Source organism: Pteropus alecto, unplaced genomic scaffold, assembly GCF_000325575.1.
Source record: "Pteropus alecto unplaced genomic scaffold, ASM32557v1 scaffold94, whole genome shotgun sequence".
NCBI lineage: Eukaryota > Metazoa > Chordata > Mammalia > Chiroptera > Pteropodidae > Pteropus > Pteropus alecto.
The window spans coordinates 12,896,849-12,916,966 of NW_006437736.1; the positions used below are offsets into that span (position 1 = coordinate 12,896,849).

The 20,118-nt window shown below is 47.7% G+C and overlaps 1 protein-coding gene across 1 annotated transcript in view; it reads right to left on the bottom strand.

Annotated features, from left to right (window-relative positions):
• The window catches only part of VWF (von Willebrand factor), a 121,109-nt gene extending 102,053 nt beyond the window's left edge, over window positions 1–19,056 (bottom strand). The window contains 5 exon segments of the mRNA XM_025048649.1: window positions 6,556–6,680; window positions 9,358–9,566; window positions 9,860–9,962; window positions 17,331–17,495; window positions 19,002–19,056. Of these exon segments, the coding sequence (XP_024904417.1) occupies window positions 6,556–6,680; window positions 9,358–9,566; window positions 9,860–9,962; window positions 17,331–17,495; window positions 19,002–19,056 (657 nt within the window).
• Between the last annotated feature and the right edge of the window lie 1,062 nt (window positions 19,057–20,118).

The window sequence follows — 20,118 nt, forward strand, 5'->3', positions numbered from 1 at the left end:
TGTATAAAGCACTGTTCCTTTCGGTGTTCTGTCACTCACAGCAGAACCTACTCCTAACATAAATACCAACACCTACCTTAGATGGTTGCTGCAAAATAAAATTATATGAGATAACACAGGAAGGCAATCAAGTGCTTATAACTATTATCATTGTCAGGATTAGCCAAACAACTCAAAAATGGCTTCTCCTCAGCTCTCTGCTAAACCATTCTGGCAAGGAGACAAAAGGATGGTCAGCTAATTTGCACACTTCCAGCATCTCCCTGGCTCCAATGCCCGGCATCAGCTCCTTCTGTCTTGCTTTATCTTTTGTCTGTGGTGCCAGAAGCCAGAGAGAGAGCTCCGGCCCCAGCTACATCAATCCATGACCTCACCCTCCCTTGGTGGCTGTGCAGACAGACCCGCTTGTGGCCCATCTTAATCACATTTTCAGTTCATTAAAGAAGGCCAGGCCTCTTCCCTGGAGATGCCAAGCCAAGAGAAGGGGGGGGCGAGAAAAGAAGCACATCTCCCCAGTGACAGACACGGGTGGGGTGGCGAGGAGAAAAAGCCGTAGCAGAGATCTGAAGCTTAGCTATTGTGTTTATTCCCCAACAGCTGACAAAGGAGAAGGGAGGGGGGCATTCCTAGGACTAGAGTGAACAAAGAACGAACCGGCTGATGTATAAAGTGCAAGATTGTTCGGCCCGGCCCTGATCTTTCCCAGCCTGGCGTGGGTGCCCTGCGGCTGTCCCTGGAGGAGGGATGGAGGCGTCAAGAGCCTGAACTGATCCAAAGGAGTGGGTTCAGGAATTTGCCCCTGGGGCAAGGTACCGTTTCTCATTGGTCAGCCTACAAAAATGGATGTGGGGGTGGGGGTTTCTGAATCTATTTATAACTTCTGGCTGGCCTGAGATTCCCACCCACATTCTAAAATCTGGCTCACAAAGACCCCCTGAAACTGGTTGATAGATTTCCACCAAATGGATGGTTTTTGCAGAGTTGGACATTCCTCTCTCTGAGATAGTTGGGGTATAGCCCTCATGAGAAGTAGGGTAACTGGATATCTTCCAGAAGCCCCAGCCCTCCTCATGACCCTCCTTACCCTCCTCCCTGGTCTCCCGGGAGGCCTTTGAGCAATTTTCAGGGATGAAAGCAGGGCTCAGCTGGCTGGGAGGATAAGGGCCAAGTGCCAATCCCTGGTTCCCGGTTTGGGGTCTACCTGAGCTCTAGGAATGGAACCCTCCACCCAGTCAGCTCCCAGTGACAAAAAGATAATCAGCTCTTATCACAGAGCTGATTCTCCCAGGCTGCCATTACACTTAGCATTCTTTCAGCAATTTACTACTTAAGATAGCATGTGTGTGGTTCTCTTTTATGGTCCTTCAATGTCTCCTATGTGTCCTGTCCCTTGGCCACGTTGCACAGTTTTAGTATCACCCAATCCATACGAAACGTTTCAATAAGTGGGTACTAGTGGGCATCATAACATTCTTGCTCATTCTTGTCCTCACCAGGGGGAAAGAGAAGGGAAAGAAGCTACTTACAAAATACTTTGTTAAAGGATTCTGAAATTGTTATGTTAGGGAGGCACTGAACTGAAAGCTGAGTAGTAGGACCTTGTCCGACCCGTCTCAAGCGTTTGTCAAATAAGTACCCTAAAAGGCCAAGTTCTGCTTAATTCGAGGGAAAGCTTTGAAACCTTGTGGCAGCCCTGATTTCTGCCATAAAGCTAGACCCCAAAGGCACAGTGGCCACAGTCACCCCGACCCACCACAAGCACATGGGTTCACTGTCCCTTCTTTCACTCTGCACTCAGAGAGAGAGAATTTGTTCTAAAGGGAAAGGGCGCTTACTCAGCCAGTGCTGGGTAGAGCTTACCTTAGAGAGGAAAGACTGAGGTGCAGAGAAAAGGAGAAATCACCTGAGGACACAGAGGATCAAGTGAAACCAGGGACCACACCTAGATTCTTGGACCTCGGCAAAGCACACAAAATAAATCCTCACTGCTTAGCCTACATATGACTCAAGAGAGCAGTTCTCACTCTACGGCAGGGATAAAGGGGTGTGTGGGTGTGTGTATGTGTGTGTGTGTGTGTGTGCGCGCGCACACACGCACACACACGCACACACACGTACGTGCATATTTGTGTTCAAACCCCAACTCTGAGTTAAGCATCAGTGGGACGCAGTGGGTGGACACCCTGTCTTATGAAACCAGGCCAGGTAACGGTGCTATCATCTGACAACTAGCTCCTCTGGGGGTCCTGGGCTCTTTCCTTGAGATGTACTGACCTTCCCTGGACCGGACTCTGACCACGATCGGTCTCTGAATCACGACTATTCTACCGAGCAAATGAATGTAACAAACGTCTTCCCAATCTCTAAGAACAGTCTACTCTAGGCCAAACACCCAGGTAAGTGAATGGACATGTCAGGCAGCAAAAGCATGATGCCAGGAGTGGGCCTGGCCAGTGAGTCCCCAGCTCTGCCAGCGCACTTAGCACCTCCGCCAAGTCTTGTGCTTAAATCACCTATCCCCAAGCCTGTGGGCTCCCTCCCAGCACACTGTGGACAGAAACAGCACAAAGAGCTGGGTACCTAGTTTGCAAGTAAAAGGCTTGGGCAATATTTCATGAGGACCTGAAGAGTGAATTGTGTTGTCCCCAACAGAATGGGTATTTTATGTGCCTCTTTGTGCTATTGAGGAGACATGTTATAAGTACACATGAGTATTTACAAATGTTAGCTTATACAGGACAGGTGACTTCCTGGAGGGAAGAAGATTACAGGTAAACAGCATGTTATTTCAGAGGAAGGGGAGAGGGAGAATATATGAAGACATGAGCGGCAAAATAATAAAAGGAAAAAGAATTGTGTTTACTGAATAAATGACAAATTCGGAGCCAGTGGAAAACGGGCAAGTTGGGACTGTTAGGTGACTGATGAGAGTACAATTGGATGGGAACACCTGAATAAGACCTGGAAACATCAGAATAAAAGTATCTTGCTTCTCCAATATTCAAGGGCACTTAGCTTCAAATGGGGATAAAAAGAAAAGAGAGGCTTATCAGGGAGCCAAGAAGGGCTGCATTGGGCCGAGCTCTGCAAGAGAGCTGGAAAGGTCTCAGCAAAGATGTCTCAAAGACTTGACTCTTAAAGTCAGGGTTACAGCATCACCTGTCTATCTGAATAGAGCTCGTGGAGAGCATTCATGCAGTGGGCAGGGGGCTAGACTAGATAGCTTCTAGAATCTCAGCCCGCTCTGAGATATTATGAGCCTGATTCCTAACACGGATGAAAAGAAATTTCTTCTGCTCCAGACATCTGCCTGAGGTTGATGCTGCTGCTGAATGATTCGCCCCTAGAAGGCTGAATGATAACTGGTGCACTCAGTATTCTCAAGAAAGACCGGGAATATTGAGGACCGATTCTGAGGAGGTACGCAGAGAGGACTGTTGGGGACAGAAGCATGATGTCCTCACATTCAGACGGCAGCAGCAAAAGCAGAAGATGGCCTTCCCACTCTGGGGGAGGTGATCCTGAGGAGGAGAACAGTTGAGCCACTATACCTAACAGCAGAAGCAAGGCCAAGGCCATGGCCATCAAGAATAGTTCTGCAGGTCACACAGTGCACAGTGGCAACACACCCCAGGGGCTACCGTTCACATCGCAGATATCATATGTGTACACGTATATTCTATGTGTCTTTATAAGGTTTACGATGCAATTTCCCAGCTGTTGATGTCTTAAGGAAAGGCTGTCTTTTTCTAATTAGCAAGAGCATTGTATGAGCTGGTCCAGAATCCTGGAGCCATGGCCTTCACTTTGCAGACAGGACTGCAGGACGAAGGCAAGATCCTCTTATAAAGTTTATCCCTTGCTGACATTCCCCAGAAGAACGGAATTTTTAAAAAAATTTTTAAAGGCAACCTGAGGTTCTTTTCTAAAATGTTCGTTGTGCAGTAGAGTTGCCTGCAAATTAAGATGAATTATTAGAGCACTTAGAGCTTGTTTGTTTGTTTGTTTGTTTGTTGTTTTGTTTTTCATCAAAAGGTCTGCTCCAGCAATCCTACCCTCTATTTGAAAAGCTGAGAAAACAGCAAATTTGCATGCACTCAAATAAGCCATTATCAGTCCCAGCAGACAGGCTCTGGGTTTTGTTGGCATAACAAGGAAACATTCATCCCCTAGGTATAAGTAATATGACCTGGCTCTCAGAATGAGCTGACTCCTTGCTACTGCCTTGGAAAGACTGGGAAGCACCAGAGAAGTGGGGGAACAGATTCTGGTGGCTCTCAAGGAAAGTTCTTAAGTCAGTGTAGTCTACTCCACCAATACTCTCTGCCACTGCAGCACATGGCCTTGGAGCCACACTGGCAAACACTTGTAAATGATCCTAGTTACCAGACTCTGACTTCTGAACTGGCCCTTGGGACGAAGCCGACTGTGAACAGATAGTTCTAAAGACCACGTTAATCACTTCCCAGGAGATGAGTCATTGTGCTGCCCAGCCAATGAGGATGCCCTAGTCACGAATGAGCGCAGCCTGATTGGCTGAGACAAAGCCAGGTTTCTCTTCTCAGGTAAACAACCTGAAACCTGGAGTTCTGAGCTTGGAGGAGCTTGCGCCTTGGGAGGTCTGGCATGTGTGGGGGCCTCCTTCAGCACTAATACCTTGGTAACCAATTTCTTAAGCTGCTCCCAGGACACTGGTTAGTAAGAACTTTAATACACCCAGGAGACAAAGTGAGTAGCAAGCCTGCAGCTGGAGCCACCAAAAGGTACCCGGAGACAAACGAGGCTTCTCGTGGATCCTCCCTCCTTGCCCTTTGTCTACGGAAGACAAAGTGCTCGGTTTCCTTCCTCAACTGGGCCTCAGTGTCGAGTTCTCCATCTACTTCTATGGATAAACGAAAGTATCCCCTTGTACTCCGAGGGTGGGGGAACATTTGTCCAGCAATCAGCTGGCCTGTGTTTGCAAAATAAAATGAGACAAGGTCCATATGTCGTCAAAGAGCTGACTCCGTGTTGGAGGTACATCTGAGGTCCCCAACCACATCCCACCGGCTCAGGCACCCCTACCCTCCATCTCACCCCTGCCTAGAGACTTTGAAGGGTAGGAGAGGATGAACCATCAGCCAATCACAGAATAAAAGAAAGAAAGAATAAAATCCCTCCACCTCTCCGCCTCCTCACTGCACATGATTCCTTGAGGGCATTCCATGTGAAATTCACCTGCTTAAGAAGCAGCTCTGGAAGGAGAGTTGGCTTCTGTCACTCACCCACTCCTCAGTGTGGATGGTTCAGGCACCTTGCTCTCCTTCTAACCTCAGGCTGTGCTCAGCTCCCCAAAAGGAGTGGGGTGATAATTGGGAGGAGGGAGGAGAAAAAGAATGAATTGGGGAGCTTATGCTGAAAGTGCTGTGTGCACTTGGCCCACTTTTCCCCACTCCTCTCTCAACATGGGGCACTCCAGTGGGGACGCAGACAACAGGAGGGCACCAGAGTGTCCTTCCCCACCTACAGCGTCAGCCTCCCAGCTTCCCACAGAGGAGGCACCAAGGCCATCTCTACCTGCAAAAGATAGACACAGGGCCTAGTGCTGCCCCCTCCCTCCCACCTCCACCCCGTTTCCTCCAAGCAGGAAGTGCTGGTCTGTGAGTTCATAAGGGGCAAGTCTGAAGGAGAAAGAGTGGCCAACTAGCTGCCACACAGGTAGAAATGGGGCTGCATGGGAAGGGCGGGTGGTGCCACCATCTGTACTGAGTTTCAGGCACACAGATTAAAAGGAGGCCATGTGACCACAAAGGCAGTGACTGGAGTGATGTAGCCATAAGCCAAGGAGTATTGCAGACACCGAGGCTGGAAGGGGCAAGTGGGGAATCTCCCTAGAGGCCCTGAAGGAGCCAGGCCCAGGGGACACCTTCATTTTGGCCCAAGGAAAGTAAATTCAATCTTCTGGCCTCCAAAACTGTGGGTGAATACATTTCTGTTGTTGTAAGCCACTAAGTTTAAGATAATTTGCACCATAGCCTCAGGAAACTATTGGCATTCAAGCTGGTCACTTCGGGCTCATTCCTCCCCCACCTAGTTTCTCCACTGTAAAGTAACCCCCTTCCTGCAGATATGCTGGTGAGAGCGTGGAGCTTCTTTCTCTTGTTTGTACTTTAAACAATCACTTATCAAGCATCGAAAAAAGAATGGTTTTCTATTGGCAGAATTTCAGACAGGTGACAAGTGATGACAACAACATGTGGGAATAAGAGAAAAGGCCTTGAAGTATAAAGCAGAAAAGTAGAGTCACTCACTGTACCAACTCATTAGACCAGCCTCGTTTTTAGAGTTTCTTGCCCAGAACAGAATCAGTATTAGAGTTAACCAGAATTAGAGAAAACCAGTTGGTTTTCAGGAAGAAAAGGGCCCCTGGGAACCCTACATTGAACAGCCAAAGGGACCCACAGAGGTAGGCCCACCCATCCCCTAGATGGAGGGCCTGAGACCAGCTTTCTTTCTGCCTCTTAATTCCAGAAGTCCCACACCATCCAGAACATACCCAGCCTGGGCTAGACCCACCTTCTGCATTTCCTCAGAGGAGGCGTTGCATCGGATGCTGGGAGCGGAAGCCCGTTTGCACCGCTGTTCTCCGCTGCTCAGGGCCCAGGAGTTGGCAAACTCATAGGGGTCTGAGGTCAAGGTCCCTGTGGAGAAAAGTTTCAGGGAAATGAAGCCACAGTTATACCTGACCCAAGACTTCTGCGTGAAAACTCTAGATCTGTCATCACCTGAACCCACCTTCCACTAGATTTAGTACGTAAGCATCGGGGTGGGAATACCTTTCTGTGCAGCATTCAGCATAAAACAACTGGGCATAGGCATGGCAGCTCAGCCAGTGCTTGACAAGGGAGGGTGTACGGGCATCGTGAGGAAGATGACATGAAAGACAACAAGGAGCAGGCCCATCCATTCTTGCTGCTCTGTGCCTGTGCATGCTTTTCTCCCTCTGTGTGGAATGGAGGAGGACATTCCTCCTCCTGACTTAACTGTTTCCATTCATCCTTTGAGATGCAGCTCCTGAACCACTTTTCCCAGGAATCCCTTCTGAACTAGCTCCGCTCCCTGTCCCCCACCCCAGGCTTGGTTAGATGTGCCCCTTTCTCTGTGCTCCCTCACCACCCTGGCCATCTTTCGATCAAAACTCTCATCATCCTTTGTGTTAGCATTCTTTTTGCTTATATTTATCCCCCATTCAGCTGTGCATTTCTTAATTCAGGGCACAGGCTGTCTTTTATCTCTAAATTCTTATCTGATGGATTGCAGATACTCAGAATACTTTTGTGGAATGAAGGCAAGGGTATTACACGTAACCCGAGTCCTCCAATCACTGCATTCCTTGTGCTCTCACAGCATCTCTGCCTTCGTACTTAGAACAACCACGCTGCTGTCGGCTATCCACAACAAACTGTGAGAACTCATGGGCCAACGTGGCCTGGTACAAAGTCGGTGCCTACTTTATGTCACAGCCACCAGCAGCACCACTATCACTATTGAATCTCCATGGCAAAGGTACTTAATGGAACATGGAGGCAAGCAGCCTTTTTGCACAACCAGGTCTAGAAGAGTGAAGCATGTTTTGAGGTCAAATAATGTATCTGAGAACAGGAAATAAATCATCCCTGGGGAAAGACAAAAAAGCAGGACCTTGGGAGTATAGTCAGCTGGCATCTGGGGTATGGTAAGCGGAAAAAATGTTCCCCTCTCCAAAGATATATTCACTTCCTCACTCCCAGACACCTGTGAATATTTCCTATTCAGCAAAGATGTGATTAAGTTAAAGAGCTTGAGAGGAAGAGCTTGTCTTGGATTACTTGAGTGGTCCTTAAATGCAATCCCATGTATCTTTACTATATGTAAATTGTACCTCAATAAGTCTGATTTTATAAAAATAATAATAAAATACAGCTACATCCTGCTTTTATGAGACATATCTGAAACAAAACCACACAGAAAGGTTGAAAGTATAAAAAAAGACATATCAAGCAAACACTAACCAGAGAAAGATGGAGGACCTGTATTAATATCAGAAAGATTTTAAGGCAAAAGGCATTATTAAAAATGATGACTCATTACGTAAAAGAAACAATTTACCAGAAGATTCAACATTTCTAAAATCTAATCACAAAGGCTCAAAATATAGATGGCAAAACTTAACAGAACTGCATGAAGGAATTGACAAATTCACCACCATTGTAGAAAAATTTAAAATAGCTCTCTTAATAATGAGTAGTTGAAGCAGACAAAAAGTGTAGCAAATACATAGATTTTAATAACACAATTAACAAACTTAATTCAACAAGTATATACAGAATCCTGCAGCAATCAAAAAATACATTCTTTTGGAGCATACATAGAACAATTGCAAAAAAGATCAGGTATTAGGCCACAAACAAATCTCTCCAAATTTCTAATTTAATTTAGGAATCGATTTAGTTATAAAGATAACTTTAAAAATTCTAAATATTTGAAAATTTTGAACACATTTTATAGGTTATAAAGGAACTCAAAATAGAGATTGGAAAATTCATAGAACTAAATGAAAAAGAAAATGTTACATATCAAAATTGGTATGGTACAGCTAAGGTGGAATTTAAGGAAAATTTATAGCTTTAGATATACACATTAAATAATGAAAAGTTGGAGAAATCAGTGCTGGAGAAGAGAGAAACAAACAATCTTACTATTTGCCAGTCGAATAAAAAGAACAGCCGACTGTTTCTCTACACACTTACCCCTTAATCAGAGGGTAGCTGGGTCACAAGGAAGAACTTACATACAAATGTTTAGCTTTGGCAAGAGAGCATCACTAATTAAATGTTTATGTAATTGAAATTACCAAAAGGAGAGTATAGATTAGTAGTGATTTTCACATTGTCCCTAGTACCTTCTATTGCTTGTGAATACACACACATGCACATGTGTACACACACACACACACACACACACACACACACACACACATACACACAACCTGGCCTTTTGGGGCAGTGTTAAGGACCTTCCATTATAGATTTTCTCCATGAAGTTCCATTGTAGTGGTTCAGGAGGGTCTATTCAAGTCATCCAGCATTTACCAACCATCTACCACATGTACAATGCTATGGGGAATTCAAAGTTGAAACAGGTAAGGTTTGAAGAGCTCCAAGACCTGGTGTGATGGGAGGTCTAGGCAGTGAGATGGAATGCCAGGAGATAAGGTTGGCAGGATACACTGAGGAGAGGTGATGGGGAGGTTAGGGGAGGCATGTTACTGAGGTTTGTGAGCAGGGAAGTTACGAGCATAACCATGCCTCCAGAAAATGGTACACCAGAAAAGCTTACCTTCTTGAGTCCTAAAGTCATCTTCAGCAAAGATATTAAAGTCACCACACAGCCCACAGGTCTTGTTGAAGTATCTGTCTGACAGCAGGACTTGAAAGTTGCCGCTGCCATCGATCCTGGCCACAAAGCCATAGGTCTCACTGGACAGCTTGTAGTACCCAGCCTCAGTTTCTAGATACAGCCCTTTGGAGGCATAGGGCATGGACACGCTGGAAAGACAAGGATGAGCTCAGGAAGTGGGCTTCTCATACATTTTCTGGCTATCTCGCCCACCCTTGAACTCCAAACCCAGCTAAGCATTCAGACTGTGGTGCAAAGTGGCTGAGGGGCTAGACCAGCAGTGGGGGACCCTGACTCTCCCTCAGTCCAGCTACTTGCTTACTCTGAGCACATTTACTTTCTCTCTCTGTTCTCCAGCTTCTTCATCTGAAAAACGAGGTAGGTATGCAAATGGGGTGTCCCAGCGCCCTTTTGACTCAGATGTTTTGGGCTTCTGACTTACCTCTGGTCCCCCTGTAGCACAGTACCATTGACAAATAAATGGATGTCAAAAAATTCCCCAAGATACACGGAGAGGCTCATTCGCTTGCCATTTTGGAAGTCCCCTGAAAGAGAAGAGTCAGTAGTGGTGATTACTATCCAGAAAAGTTAATAAATTTATTTTTAATCATCATCTCTATAATCTTATCTCAGTGGAAAACTTCCCCTCAAAAGACGTAACAAATGGGCAACAAAAAACCTCCCCCCAAATCTCATTTCCTCACTCATCTTTTCATTCCTCTAAAAACATTTATTGAGTGCCTTCTGGATACATAGCCCCCTAGTAGTCCCTTATCTTTCTCGAAAGGAAAATGTAAAAGCATGACCTCTTCCTTCTGGGAGTTCACAATCTAAGTATAAAGATAAGACAAGCTTGCAACAATTGAATATACTGTAAGGCAGTGAATGAAAGCAACAAAGTGAGTTATTGGTTACCGGTACCTTAGGACGTGTTAGTTAAAATGTCTTCTTCTGTTAAGCCCCAATCAGAATCCCTGGGCACGTTTTAAAAAAATGGAGATGCCTGAGTCCCACCTCACAGTTTGATTCTCTGGGAGAAGTTTAGAAATTCTGTAGGTAAAATCCCTTACTCCATGTGGGGAACTTAAGGATGCAATAAATTATCAATATTGCTATTAGAGATGTTTGAGTAGCCAAACACATGATACAATAGTCTCTAACAATGTGACAATGATCCAGTTGTGAGGGACAGACACAGATGGTGGTAGCTGACATGAAAGCAGAAAAACAGGCAAGACAGATTTTTGCAGCACTATGAAGACATCCCACAGCTAGCCCCTGAGAGCTGGTGCTCATTGTGGGCCCTTAGAATTCAAAGATGACCGAGTGACCGTGGAAATGAAGGAACCAGAAGGAACAGAAGAGAGTCCAGTCTCAAGCCTTAGAGACTGAAAAGTTGACTAAGAAATTGATAGAAATAGGGAAAGTGAAGGGCAGCCAGTGAGTATAGAGAGATAGAAGATGCTGGAAAAAGAGAGGACAGATGTGAGGGCACAGTGCCTCGGGGATCCTGAAGAAATGGGGCATTGAGCCCAGGAGGAAAGTTAACCATTGGAAATGAGGAAATGTGCCTTCTCCTAGGAGACCAAGGGAGTGTGGGCTCCAGTTCCTCAGTGAGAGAGGAGACAAGAATGTCTGTAGAACTAAGTCCAGGAAATGTAGGAGGTTTGTTGACATGAGGTCCTGCTGCCACGGCTGGGGCCACCGATAAGGAGAGCGAAGGAAGGGGCCCCTCAGTCGCAGCCCGCAGAGAGGCCTGAGCTGGACTGATGCTGCTGGAGGACAGTGACCACCTGGTACACACACACGTGCATGTGGGCACACACACACGTGCATGCATGCGAGTGCACGTGCGCGTGCGCGCGCGCACACACACACACACACACACACACACCCCGGTACACACACACGTGCATGTGGGCACACACACACGCGTGCATGCGAGTGCACGCGCGCGTGCGCGCGCGCACACACACACACACACACACACACACCCCTAACCAACCAAAATGAGCCAGAAAACAGACTCGTTAATGGTGAGATTTCAGTGAGAACTAGTCCATTTTAAGAACTGAGTCTTGAACAATGTACTGCTGGCAGTGCAGAGACCACCAGGAAAGGCCCAGAGTCCACAACCCACATTCTGCAGAGCTGCAGACCAACACTGTCAGGAGTTAAAGGAGATGCCAGCCAAGGCAAAGGGCTTTCATCCCGTTTGACTGAGGAGTCTTGCCTGCCCTGTTTTCTTACAACAGATTTTGCAGCCAGCACATCTTTAAAAAGTGGAGCCAACTTTCCGACAGCAAGAAATTAGCCAAAGAAAAACAAAGAGAGCTAGATAGTAATCGGACAGACAGAGTAAACTATTATTGGCAGAATCTGAGTGGTGAGTCTGTGGGTGTTTACTGTCCTATTCTGTCACCTCTTCTGTATGTTTAAAATTTTCCATAATAAAATGTTAAAAACACAAACAAACGAGACAGCTCAGCAACAGCCTCCAGTTAGCAGTCCGTCCCAGGAGCCTTCTGGGCCCCTGGGCATTTGCAGTGGACCAAAGACTAAATCCCTTCCCAGGCTTCTGCTGAGGCTGAACACTACTCCTGGCCTGGAGGGAGCCAGCTCCATCACCACCCAGCTGCTGGAGGTGGTCACAGGGAGCCCAAGAGGTCTACAGAACCCATCTCCTCATCAGGACAATTCTCCCTCCCATGCACCCCAGCCTCACAGAGTAGGTAGAAGGGCAGTTCTGCTCCTGCTTCACTGGGTAATTCAACCAATATATTGCCTCTGAGCCAAAGGCATCTCACTCCTGCAAAAGGGAGAGAACTCCCTGTGTAGCTCTCCCTGGCGCAGGCTCTCCTCCCGTTCATGGGGATTCAGAAAGGGCCATGAGAACAAGTCTTCCAGGGGTGTGTGGCTGGAGGGTGGGTAGGACAGACTTTGGTGAGCCAGTGTACTACAGCTGTAGATCTGTTGCTCTTCAAGGCTTTCAAAGATGTAAAGTCACCTCTACAGTCGCTTGTTCTCCAGGAGACAAAGCTGAGCCGGTGTGTAGGAAAGCCCAGGGGTCACTATCACTACAAGGTTGAAAGGCAGGACCTTTGAGGCTGGACAGGCCAAGAGTTCAGCAGAAGCAGACAGTCGAATGAGAGGGAACAAGGAAGAAGTGAGATGGAGGCCCGAGGCTCCCGCTGGCCTGGGGCACATGGAGGCTCTGCCCTGTTCAAAGAACTGATGAAGGCAGCCTGGCCCCATAGACTGTGGGACTTGGGTCGACCCAGGTGGCTGACACAGGAGGTAACTTGCCCTTCGTCACAGAGCTAGTGAGTGATGACAGAACCAGGACTCAGACTGGTGCCAGTTTAAGTATTTGAAGAGCTGGCTCCATGGGGCTCCAGGAGAGATCAACATTAGGAAGCTGAGGAACAGTCTGCGGGGCGGCACCCCAGTGGGGAGGTGGAGCTGGCTCCCAGGATCATTGCCCAGGTAGGGGCAGAGGTGGGATGAGGGGGTCTGGGATTAATGAGGACTGAACTACAAAGAGCCCATGGAAGATCTAACCCCGGAGGGCTGAAGGGGGCCCTGAAAGCAGTTAATCCACATCTGGAGGGAGGGGCGGGGTTGCAAGCTGCAGAAAGGGGAATTTTGGAAGTATGCGCTAGAAAAGTCGTAAATTCAGAAAACCATACCAGAGCAGCACGAAGGGTCTTGGAGATCATCTAAATAAGTGTCTTCAAAACTTTTTTGCCCAGAAAGTAAAAACACAACCGACTTCACCACCCAGCAAGCACATACGCACACATTTCACAGAACACTATTTACCCTCACCGTGTGCCGTGCACTCCGATGCTTTCCGATGTCTTCTATTTTGTCCCCTTTAATTTTTTTAATGCTGTTTGCAATCATTAAATTAATTTTGTGGCCCACAGCTCATGACTCAGTTTGAAAAGCACTGATCTAGACTGGCTCCATTTTACAGCTGGAGAAACTGAGGCCTACGCTTACAACAAGGCTCGTCCACCTCGGCACCGTTGGCGGCCAGGCCCGGATACCTCTTTGCTGTGGGGCCGTCCTGTGCATGGTAGAATATTAGCAGCATCTACTCACCAGATGCCAGCAATATTCACCCCCAGCTGTGACAACCCTCAATGTCCTAGACACTGCCAAATGTCCTCTGGGGCAAAATCAGCCCAGTTGAGACTAGTTGGTTTATACTGCGAATGTGGAGCAGAGCCCACACCTGGGTTTTCTGACTCCTAACACGGCATCTGAGTGCTCTGGAATCGGTTAACCACTAATGCAGGGGAGAACTCTAGATTAGCCTTCTATTTTATCTGCTTTATTCCCTCCCTGCAGAACTCAGTGGGAAATCTGATAATGTGCAACCATCAGGAAGACAAGCCATTAGAAATTGCCAGTGAGCCTGGGAGAGCCGGCAGCGTGGAAGGGACACTCCCATGCTTCACCGACCTGCAGGGTAGCACTTCCTGTAGCCACGAGGAGAAGATGGGCTGGGTTTCCACCCTAAGAGGCCAGAGGGAACTAGGGATGTTCTCCCCATGGCTCTTGAACCGTAACTGAGGAGCTTCATGGGGAGCAAGGCTTCCCCCACATGCTGGAGAAGCAGCAGCCTGGGAGGCAGGCCAGCAGTTGGAACCAGAGCAGCTCTGAGTGCTTTCTGAGATGTTAGAGTGTGGAACTCACGAACCTGCATTTCTAACAAGCACTTCACCCTCCACTCCTGTGATTCTGACACAGATGATCATCATCCAAACACTGAGAAACAGCGATCTGGTTCCGTGCCATTCGCCGACGTGGAGATGAAGGCTCAGGCTGGGGAAGTGACTCAGCCCGACGGTGCTGGTTTATGGCTTGCTCTGGGCTAGCTTGGAAGCTATATCCTGCAGCGAGGCTTAAAAAGGGCAGTCTCTCCAAGCAGGACCCCCCCGGTCTCTTCCTTTTCCTCCCTTACTGGTGGCCTTGGCCTAGGACCCTGGAGCCTGCCTGACCAGGAGGGGCCTGGTCAAGGAAAGGGCTCCCCCTTTGCACCAGGTGGTCCTTCAGGCTGAGACATAAACACTTTATTCAGGATGTGTACAAGGTCTACAGACACTCAGAGAGGAATGGGAATTTGTGAGTTAGAAGGGAGAAAACAGGATGTCATTGGGGAACAATGGAGCAGAGGTGTGTGCAAGGACACAGTCGTGCTCGAGGAACTGGATCTGCAGCGTTCAAGCCTGTTGGGCCCCTTCCCCTGGCCCCAGTGCCCCTGAAGCAGCAGTGCCAGCCTATCTTCCCCAGGCCCAGTCTCCTCTCCTCCCGACATCCTCCCCCACCGTCACTGCCAAAAATAGTAAAAGTAACAGCATGACATTGGGTGGAAATTAAACCGATCCACATGAAACTGTGATTGATCCATAGCCTGGTTTAAGCCAATTACCTTCCGGAAAACTGACACTTGACAAGAGCAAGTTGTTACAAGAATAAGGACCCAGTTGGAGGTCCCACAGACATGGTTTGAAACAGAGAGGCCTCCCATGACCCTTCAATTCCTTTTCGGCCAGGAAACACAGAAAAGGATGGTCAGAGAGTAGCTCTCCATGCAAACCCTCGTGGATATGTTGGGGAGGGGGTTGATGTTACCCTAAACTTCACAAAATGCCCCTAAGGGCCCAGCAACCCCTCATCTTCGCATTTCATGTCCAACAAGTGGACATCCCATGTTAAGGTGGCTGCTTTCAATCACTAAGGTTGGGAGTAAAACTTCACACTTGCAAACACTGCCTCTCCGTTGATCCTCACAGCAGCTCCGTTTTAAAGATGAGGATATGGAGGCTGGGAGACACCATGTGACTTCCCTTAGGATGCTCTGCGAAGAGGAAGAGCAGGGAGCACAGGTTTTCTGACTCCAGCTCCGGCTCTTTGCCTCCATGCTTCTGTTCCCTCTGGGGGCAAAAGACAGCCAAACAGCACAAGTTGACGAGCTTAAGTCTGGATAGGATTGGAGTGGTCATGGGGGCTTCCTGGAAGAGGTGACAGTGACAGTCCAGAGGCACCGGCATAACTTGAGTTTCCTTGCCTTCAAAGGCTACCCTTAAAGAGGAGGGGTTCAGAGTTGGGTTTAAGTAGGGAAGGGGGCTTTTCCAACATGCTGCTTGCCTCCCTGGGCCCAGAATACAAACTGTGCCTGGTGCTAAGATTTCATTATGTATTGCTTATAAACCCACCTCCAGGGTAAGGAGTCCACAGCAGAGCCAAACTAAAACACTGTAGAGTCAAGATAGCAACCCTTCTGAGGCACCCCAGTGTCTCCACAGGGTCCCCTTCCCTGGAAACACCACCGAAGCCCAAAGCCGTAGGGTGGAGAGGGTGTCATTATTTCCTTCTTTCAGAATCTTCCTCCTGTCACTCCTTACCTTCCATTCCCACTGATACCCCTAGAGCCATCCCAGGTAGGGAGTCTGCACCATCTCTACTATGATTTCATAGATAGATAGATAGATAGATAGATAGATAGATAGATAGATGGATAAATAGACAGACGAAGAGAGAAAAAAAAGAAAAACTGTTTTTTTCTTTGTGACAAGAACTTTTCAGGTCTATTAGCAACTAATAGACAGACAGACGAAAAGAGAGAAAAAAAAGAAAAACTGTTTTTTCCTTTGTGACAAGAACTTTTCAGGTCTATTAGCAACTTTCAAATGCTCCACACAGCAGTGCTGACCACCATCAGCATGATGGACATTACAGCCCCAGGACTTATCTGTCTTGTAACTGCAAGTGTGCACCTTTTGACCCCCCTCATCCAAGTCTCCCACTCCCCTCCTTCCACCTCCTAAACCCACAAATCCAGTCTCTTTTTCCTATGAGTTAGGTGTTTCGTCACCATCGTCATTGTTGTTGTTGTTTGGAGACTACATGTAAGTGAGATCATACAGAATCTTTCTCTATCTAATTTATTTCACTAGCATAATGCTCTCAGGTTCCATCCATGTTATTGCAAATGCATCATGATTTTTAAGGTAGAAAAATCCACTTAATAAACATTGGCACCGCCTGAGATGGGAGAACCCGAGCCTTCAGCTTTTCAGGGAAGGGGCAGGGTGCTTTTTCTCTCTCCGGTGTGGGTCTGTCTATTGCCATTTTGCCTCCCCAAGGCTGAGGATTTTGCCTTTGCCAGGTTGTATAGCATCCCTCACTCACACACCACACACATCTGCTTAATTCTTAGAGTGGGAAGGTCACCAAACCACAGTTTTCCATCACTGCCTCCGGCCCCACTCCCGGCCTTGGAAAGTGTCCCCTCTCCTTAGTACAGAGGAAAACTCTTTCATCCTGACAAGCCCAGGGTCAAAATCCAACTCTTCCTTTTACTATCTGTCAGCCCTTGGGCTTCGGCTCTCCATTTATGAAACAGTGGTGACTGTATCTGTCTCTACAACTCAGAGCTCTTGTGGAGGTGCAGCACTAACATGGGCACAGTGCCAGCACTTTTCTAGGACACAGGAAGTGATCGACACCAGCTAGAGAGTCTGAATTCCACCAAGAACACACAACAATCCTTCCCTTTTGCGAGGGGCTATGCCTGTTACAAAGCACCTTCTGGTGCTTCATTTCTCTTGATGCTTCAGAGCTCCCAGAGTGTTGCCTGGGGCCAGAGCAGTGGACAGAACCACTGCAGAAGCATGAAGACTCTCCATCCCACCAGGCTCCCATGGGGAGATCCCGGGAGAAGCCAAGGGAAGCCATGTCATGGGAAGGACATTTCACGCCATGCTCTCCTCAGGGATCTTCAAGATCAGGCACTGTCATAAGAACAAGAAACCTCCCCTTCCCCCTGAGGCCCAACATGCCAGGACTGAGCTTAGCTGGCCCCCATCTCTGCATTCCTCCCTGCAGTGCCCCAGACTCACCGATGAGCGAGAAGGAGTGTTTCTGGCAGTCCCCAGCCAGGAGGTAACTGCAGTCTCCCAAAAAGCTGTACATGCTCTCATCAAAGGTGTTGATGAAGTCAGCTCCAAAGAGGCTGCAGCGGGCCATCGACGACCTGCCATGAGTCGCCTCTGTGCAAAGGGTCCCTGAAGGGAGAGGCCATGGTGAGCACGGCTGGGACCACCAACCCAAACCACTCCAGCCCTGGAGATATGAGGCTGTATCTCGCAGAATTTGCATTGTGAGGAAATACTTTCCACTCTAAATGAGACAAAACCATTGCTTTCCATCCGCAAACATGACCCAGGACTCGTAGCAACAGCGGGGGAACAGTTTTTTCCAGGAAATCTATTTGTTTTAATGCCATCTACTTACTGATTTAAAATGTGATTCATGTTCATTATAGAAAATTTGGAGAATACAGAACGACAAAAAAGTTAAAATCATCTGTAACAAACACTCAGCAATAACTAGAGTTACCATTTTAGTGTTTATCTTTTTGTTTTATTTTACAGCATATACACATCTGAGGGGTTTTTACAAAATTGTGATCACCCTGTGCAAACTATAACCTATTCCTCAATATATTGTAAAGAATTTGTCATGCCATTGTGTATACTTCCAAAACATGATTTTTAGTGGCTGCGTTACATTTCGCATCTAAATGTATATAGTATAACCCCTTTTAGTAGATTCTTAGCATTTTTCTAAATTTTCTGATATACTAATAGATTGTAATCAGCATCTTTGTACAATAATCTACTAGCATATTTTGAACAGATTAAATTTTAAACAGGTCAGCCTGTGCGCTTGATACATAGAATCTATAAAGTACTAACTCCTGCAGGATCATATGTTAACTCCAAGGGGACCCTCCTGCCACCCTCACATTGTGTGTGTGTGTGTGTGTGTGTGTGTGTAGGTGGGGAATCACAGCAGTAAGTCCCTAAGTTTTCTGGGTCCCCTGGCACAGGACTCACTTATTTGGAAGATGCAGAAGGTGTAACCCATGTACATTTTGTCACAGACTAACCCACGAGCAGCAAGCTGAAAGCTGCTACCCTGAGTGGCCTCAGTGGAGATAGGCCAGGATCAGAAAAAGGTCCCTCCTGCCATTCACAGACTCAGAATCTCGGTGACAGAAGGAAGGCAGTGTGGTGCAGTGAAAGTGAGCTGGCCTGGGACCCAGGAGAACTGACCTCTGATCTTGGCTCTGTGTGACTTTGGAGCAGCCATTTTTCCTCTCTGACCTTTAGTCTCTTCATCTGTACTATGGGAGGTTCAACTAGATGACATCCACAATCCCTTCTAAAACTAATAATCTATCCAAGTCTTAGATTCTTTCCTCCCCATCCTCCAGCCACATCACATAGGACTGTTCTGTGTGGCCCTTGTACTTCTTAATTCTCCAGTTGGAGAAGGTATTTTCAAGTACCTGCTCCTTGAGGAATACGAGTCAGGGACAGGGGGGTTCTGCATAACCTCCACAAGAGGAATTAACCAGGCAACAAGTGACTCTGGCAGGGCCAACAGGAACCTAACATGGGCTGGGCACACAGGTGAGCTCCAGACACACCTGCTTGTTTCTGGAAGGCAGTTGTTCTCAGTGGCCCTGGGGCAGGAGTGAAAAGTAGGAGCACTTTGGTACCTACCTGGCAAGGTGAGGGCCAAAGCAAGCAGCACTCTCGCAAGCCTGGCAGGAATCATCTGCAAAGAAGCAGGAGAAATGTGGTTATCACTACCCACATAGATGGCTGCCGACATGTGCTATTGTCCGTGCATGAAGTGGAAAGGACATTATTTTTTAAGCAAGAGATCCTCATTGGCCCCCATTTGCCTTTGAATGTGGAGTGTTACTCCCAAAAAAAGCCTCTGGCCAGAGTCAGGCCCGAGAGGAACAACCACTGTGAGCCAGGACCCCAAGCTCCTTTCCGGAAGAGCAGCCCCAGAGCCACGACAGAGGGGCAGGGCTTTGCCTTCTCCTCCGTGTGCCTCCAGGCCAAGCCGACCTCTCCCACTCCCCTGCACTCCTGCAGAAGCTAAGAGCTGATGCACACCTAATTTCTTCCTGCCTCTTTATCCTTCCACACTTGAGAGCAAACAAGGGAATAGGAGCTGTCTTATGCTTTTGTTCCTTCCCCAGCACCCAGACTTGGAGAATGCTCAGGAACCACAGCAGCTGGTTAGTCACCCACACTGTACCATGAGTGCCTCACTTATCTCCAGCTCCAGTACCTAGCGCAGGGCCCAGTATCCCCCTGAAGATGCTCAGGCAGTGTTTGCTGAGTTGCTCTGATAAATGCACAGGCATCCAGCAGCCCTGGGCCCAGGGAAAAGTCCCCACTATGTAACCCACCAGGTGTAACCCACCTGGCTGGCAGAGCACACACCACATCCCTTAGAGGCCCCATCAGAGCCATCTCCTCTGGAAAAGTTTGCTAAATTAAGTGCAGAATCTGTCACCTGACATTCACTGGAGGTGACTCCTCTTCTACCCAATGCCCCATCCAGCCAAACAAATAGAGATAAACCCAGTCTAGTATATATCTGTGGAAGAAATGCTTTGATGTCAGTTATGGCCAAGTCATGGTCTCAAAGCAGGTGCCCTCTCCTACAGCTTCTCCACACAGAGGCACATCAGGCTGCTCTCAGAAAGTACCAGAGGTGAAAGCAAAGCTCATTCTAGGCTCATCTGGTCAAGTAGTACAAGAAGTAAAACCTAGGCATGAGCAGAAGCAGCCATAGGAACACTCAGAGGCAAGTGAAGAG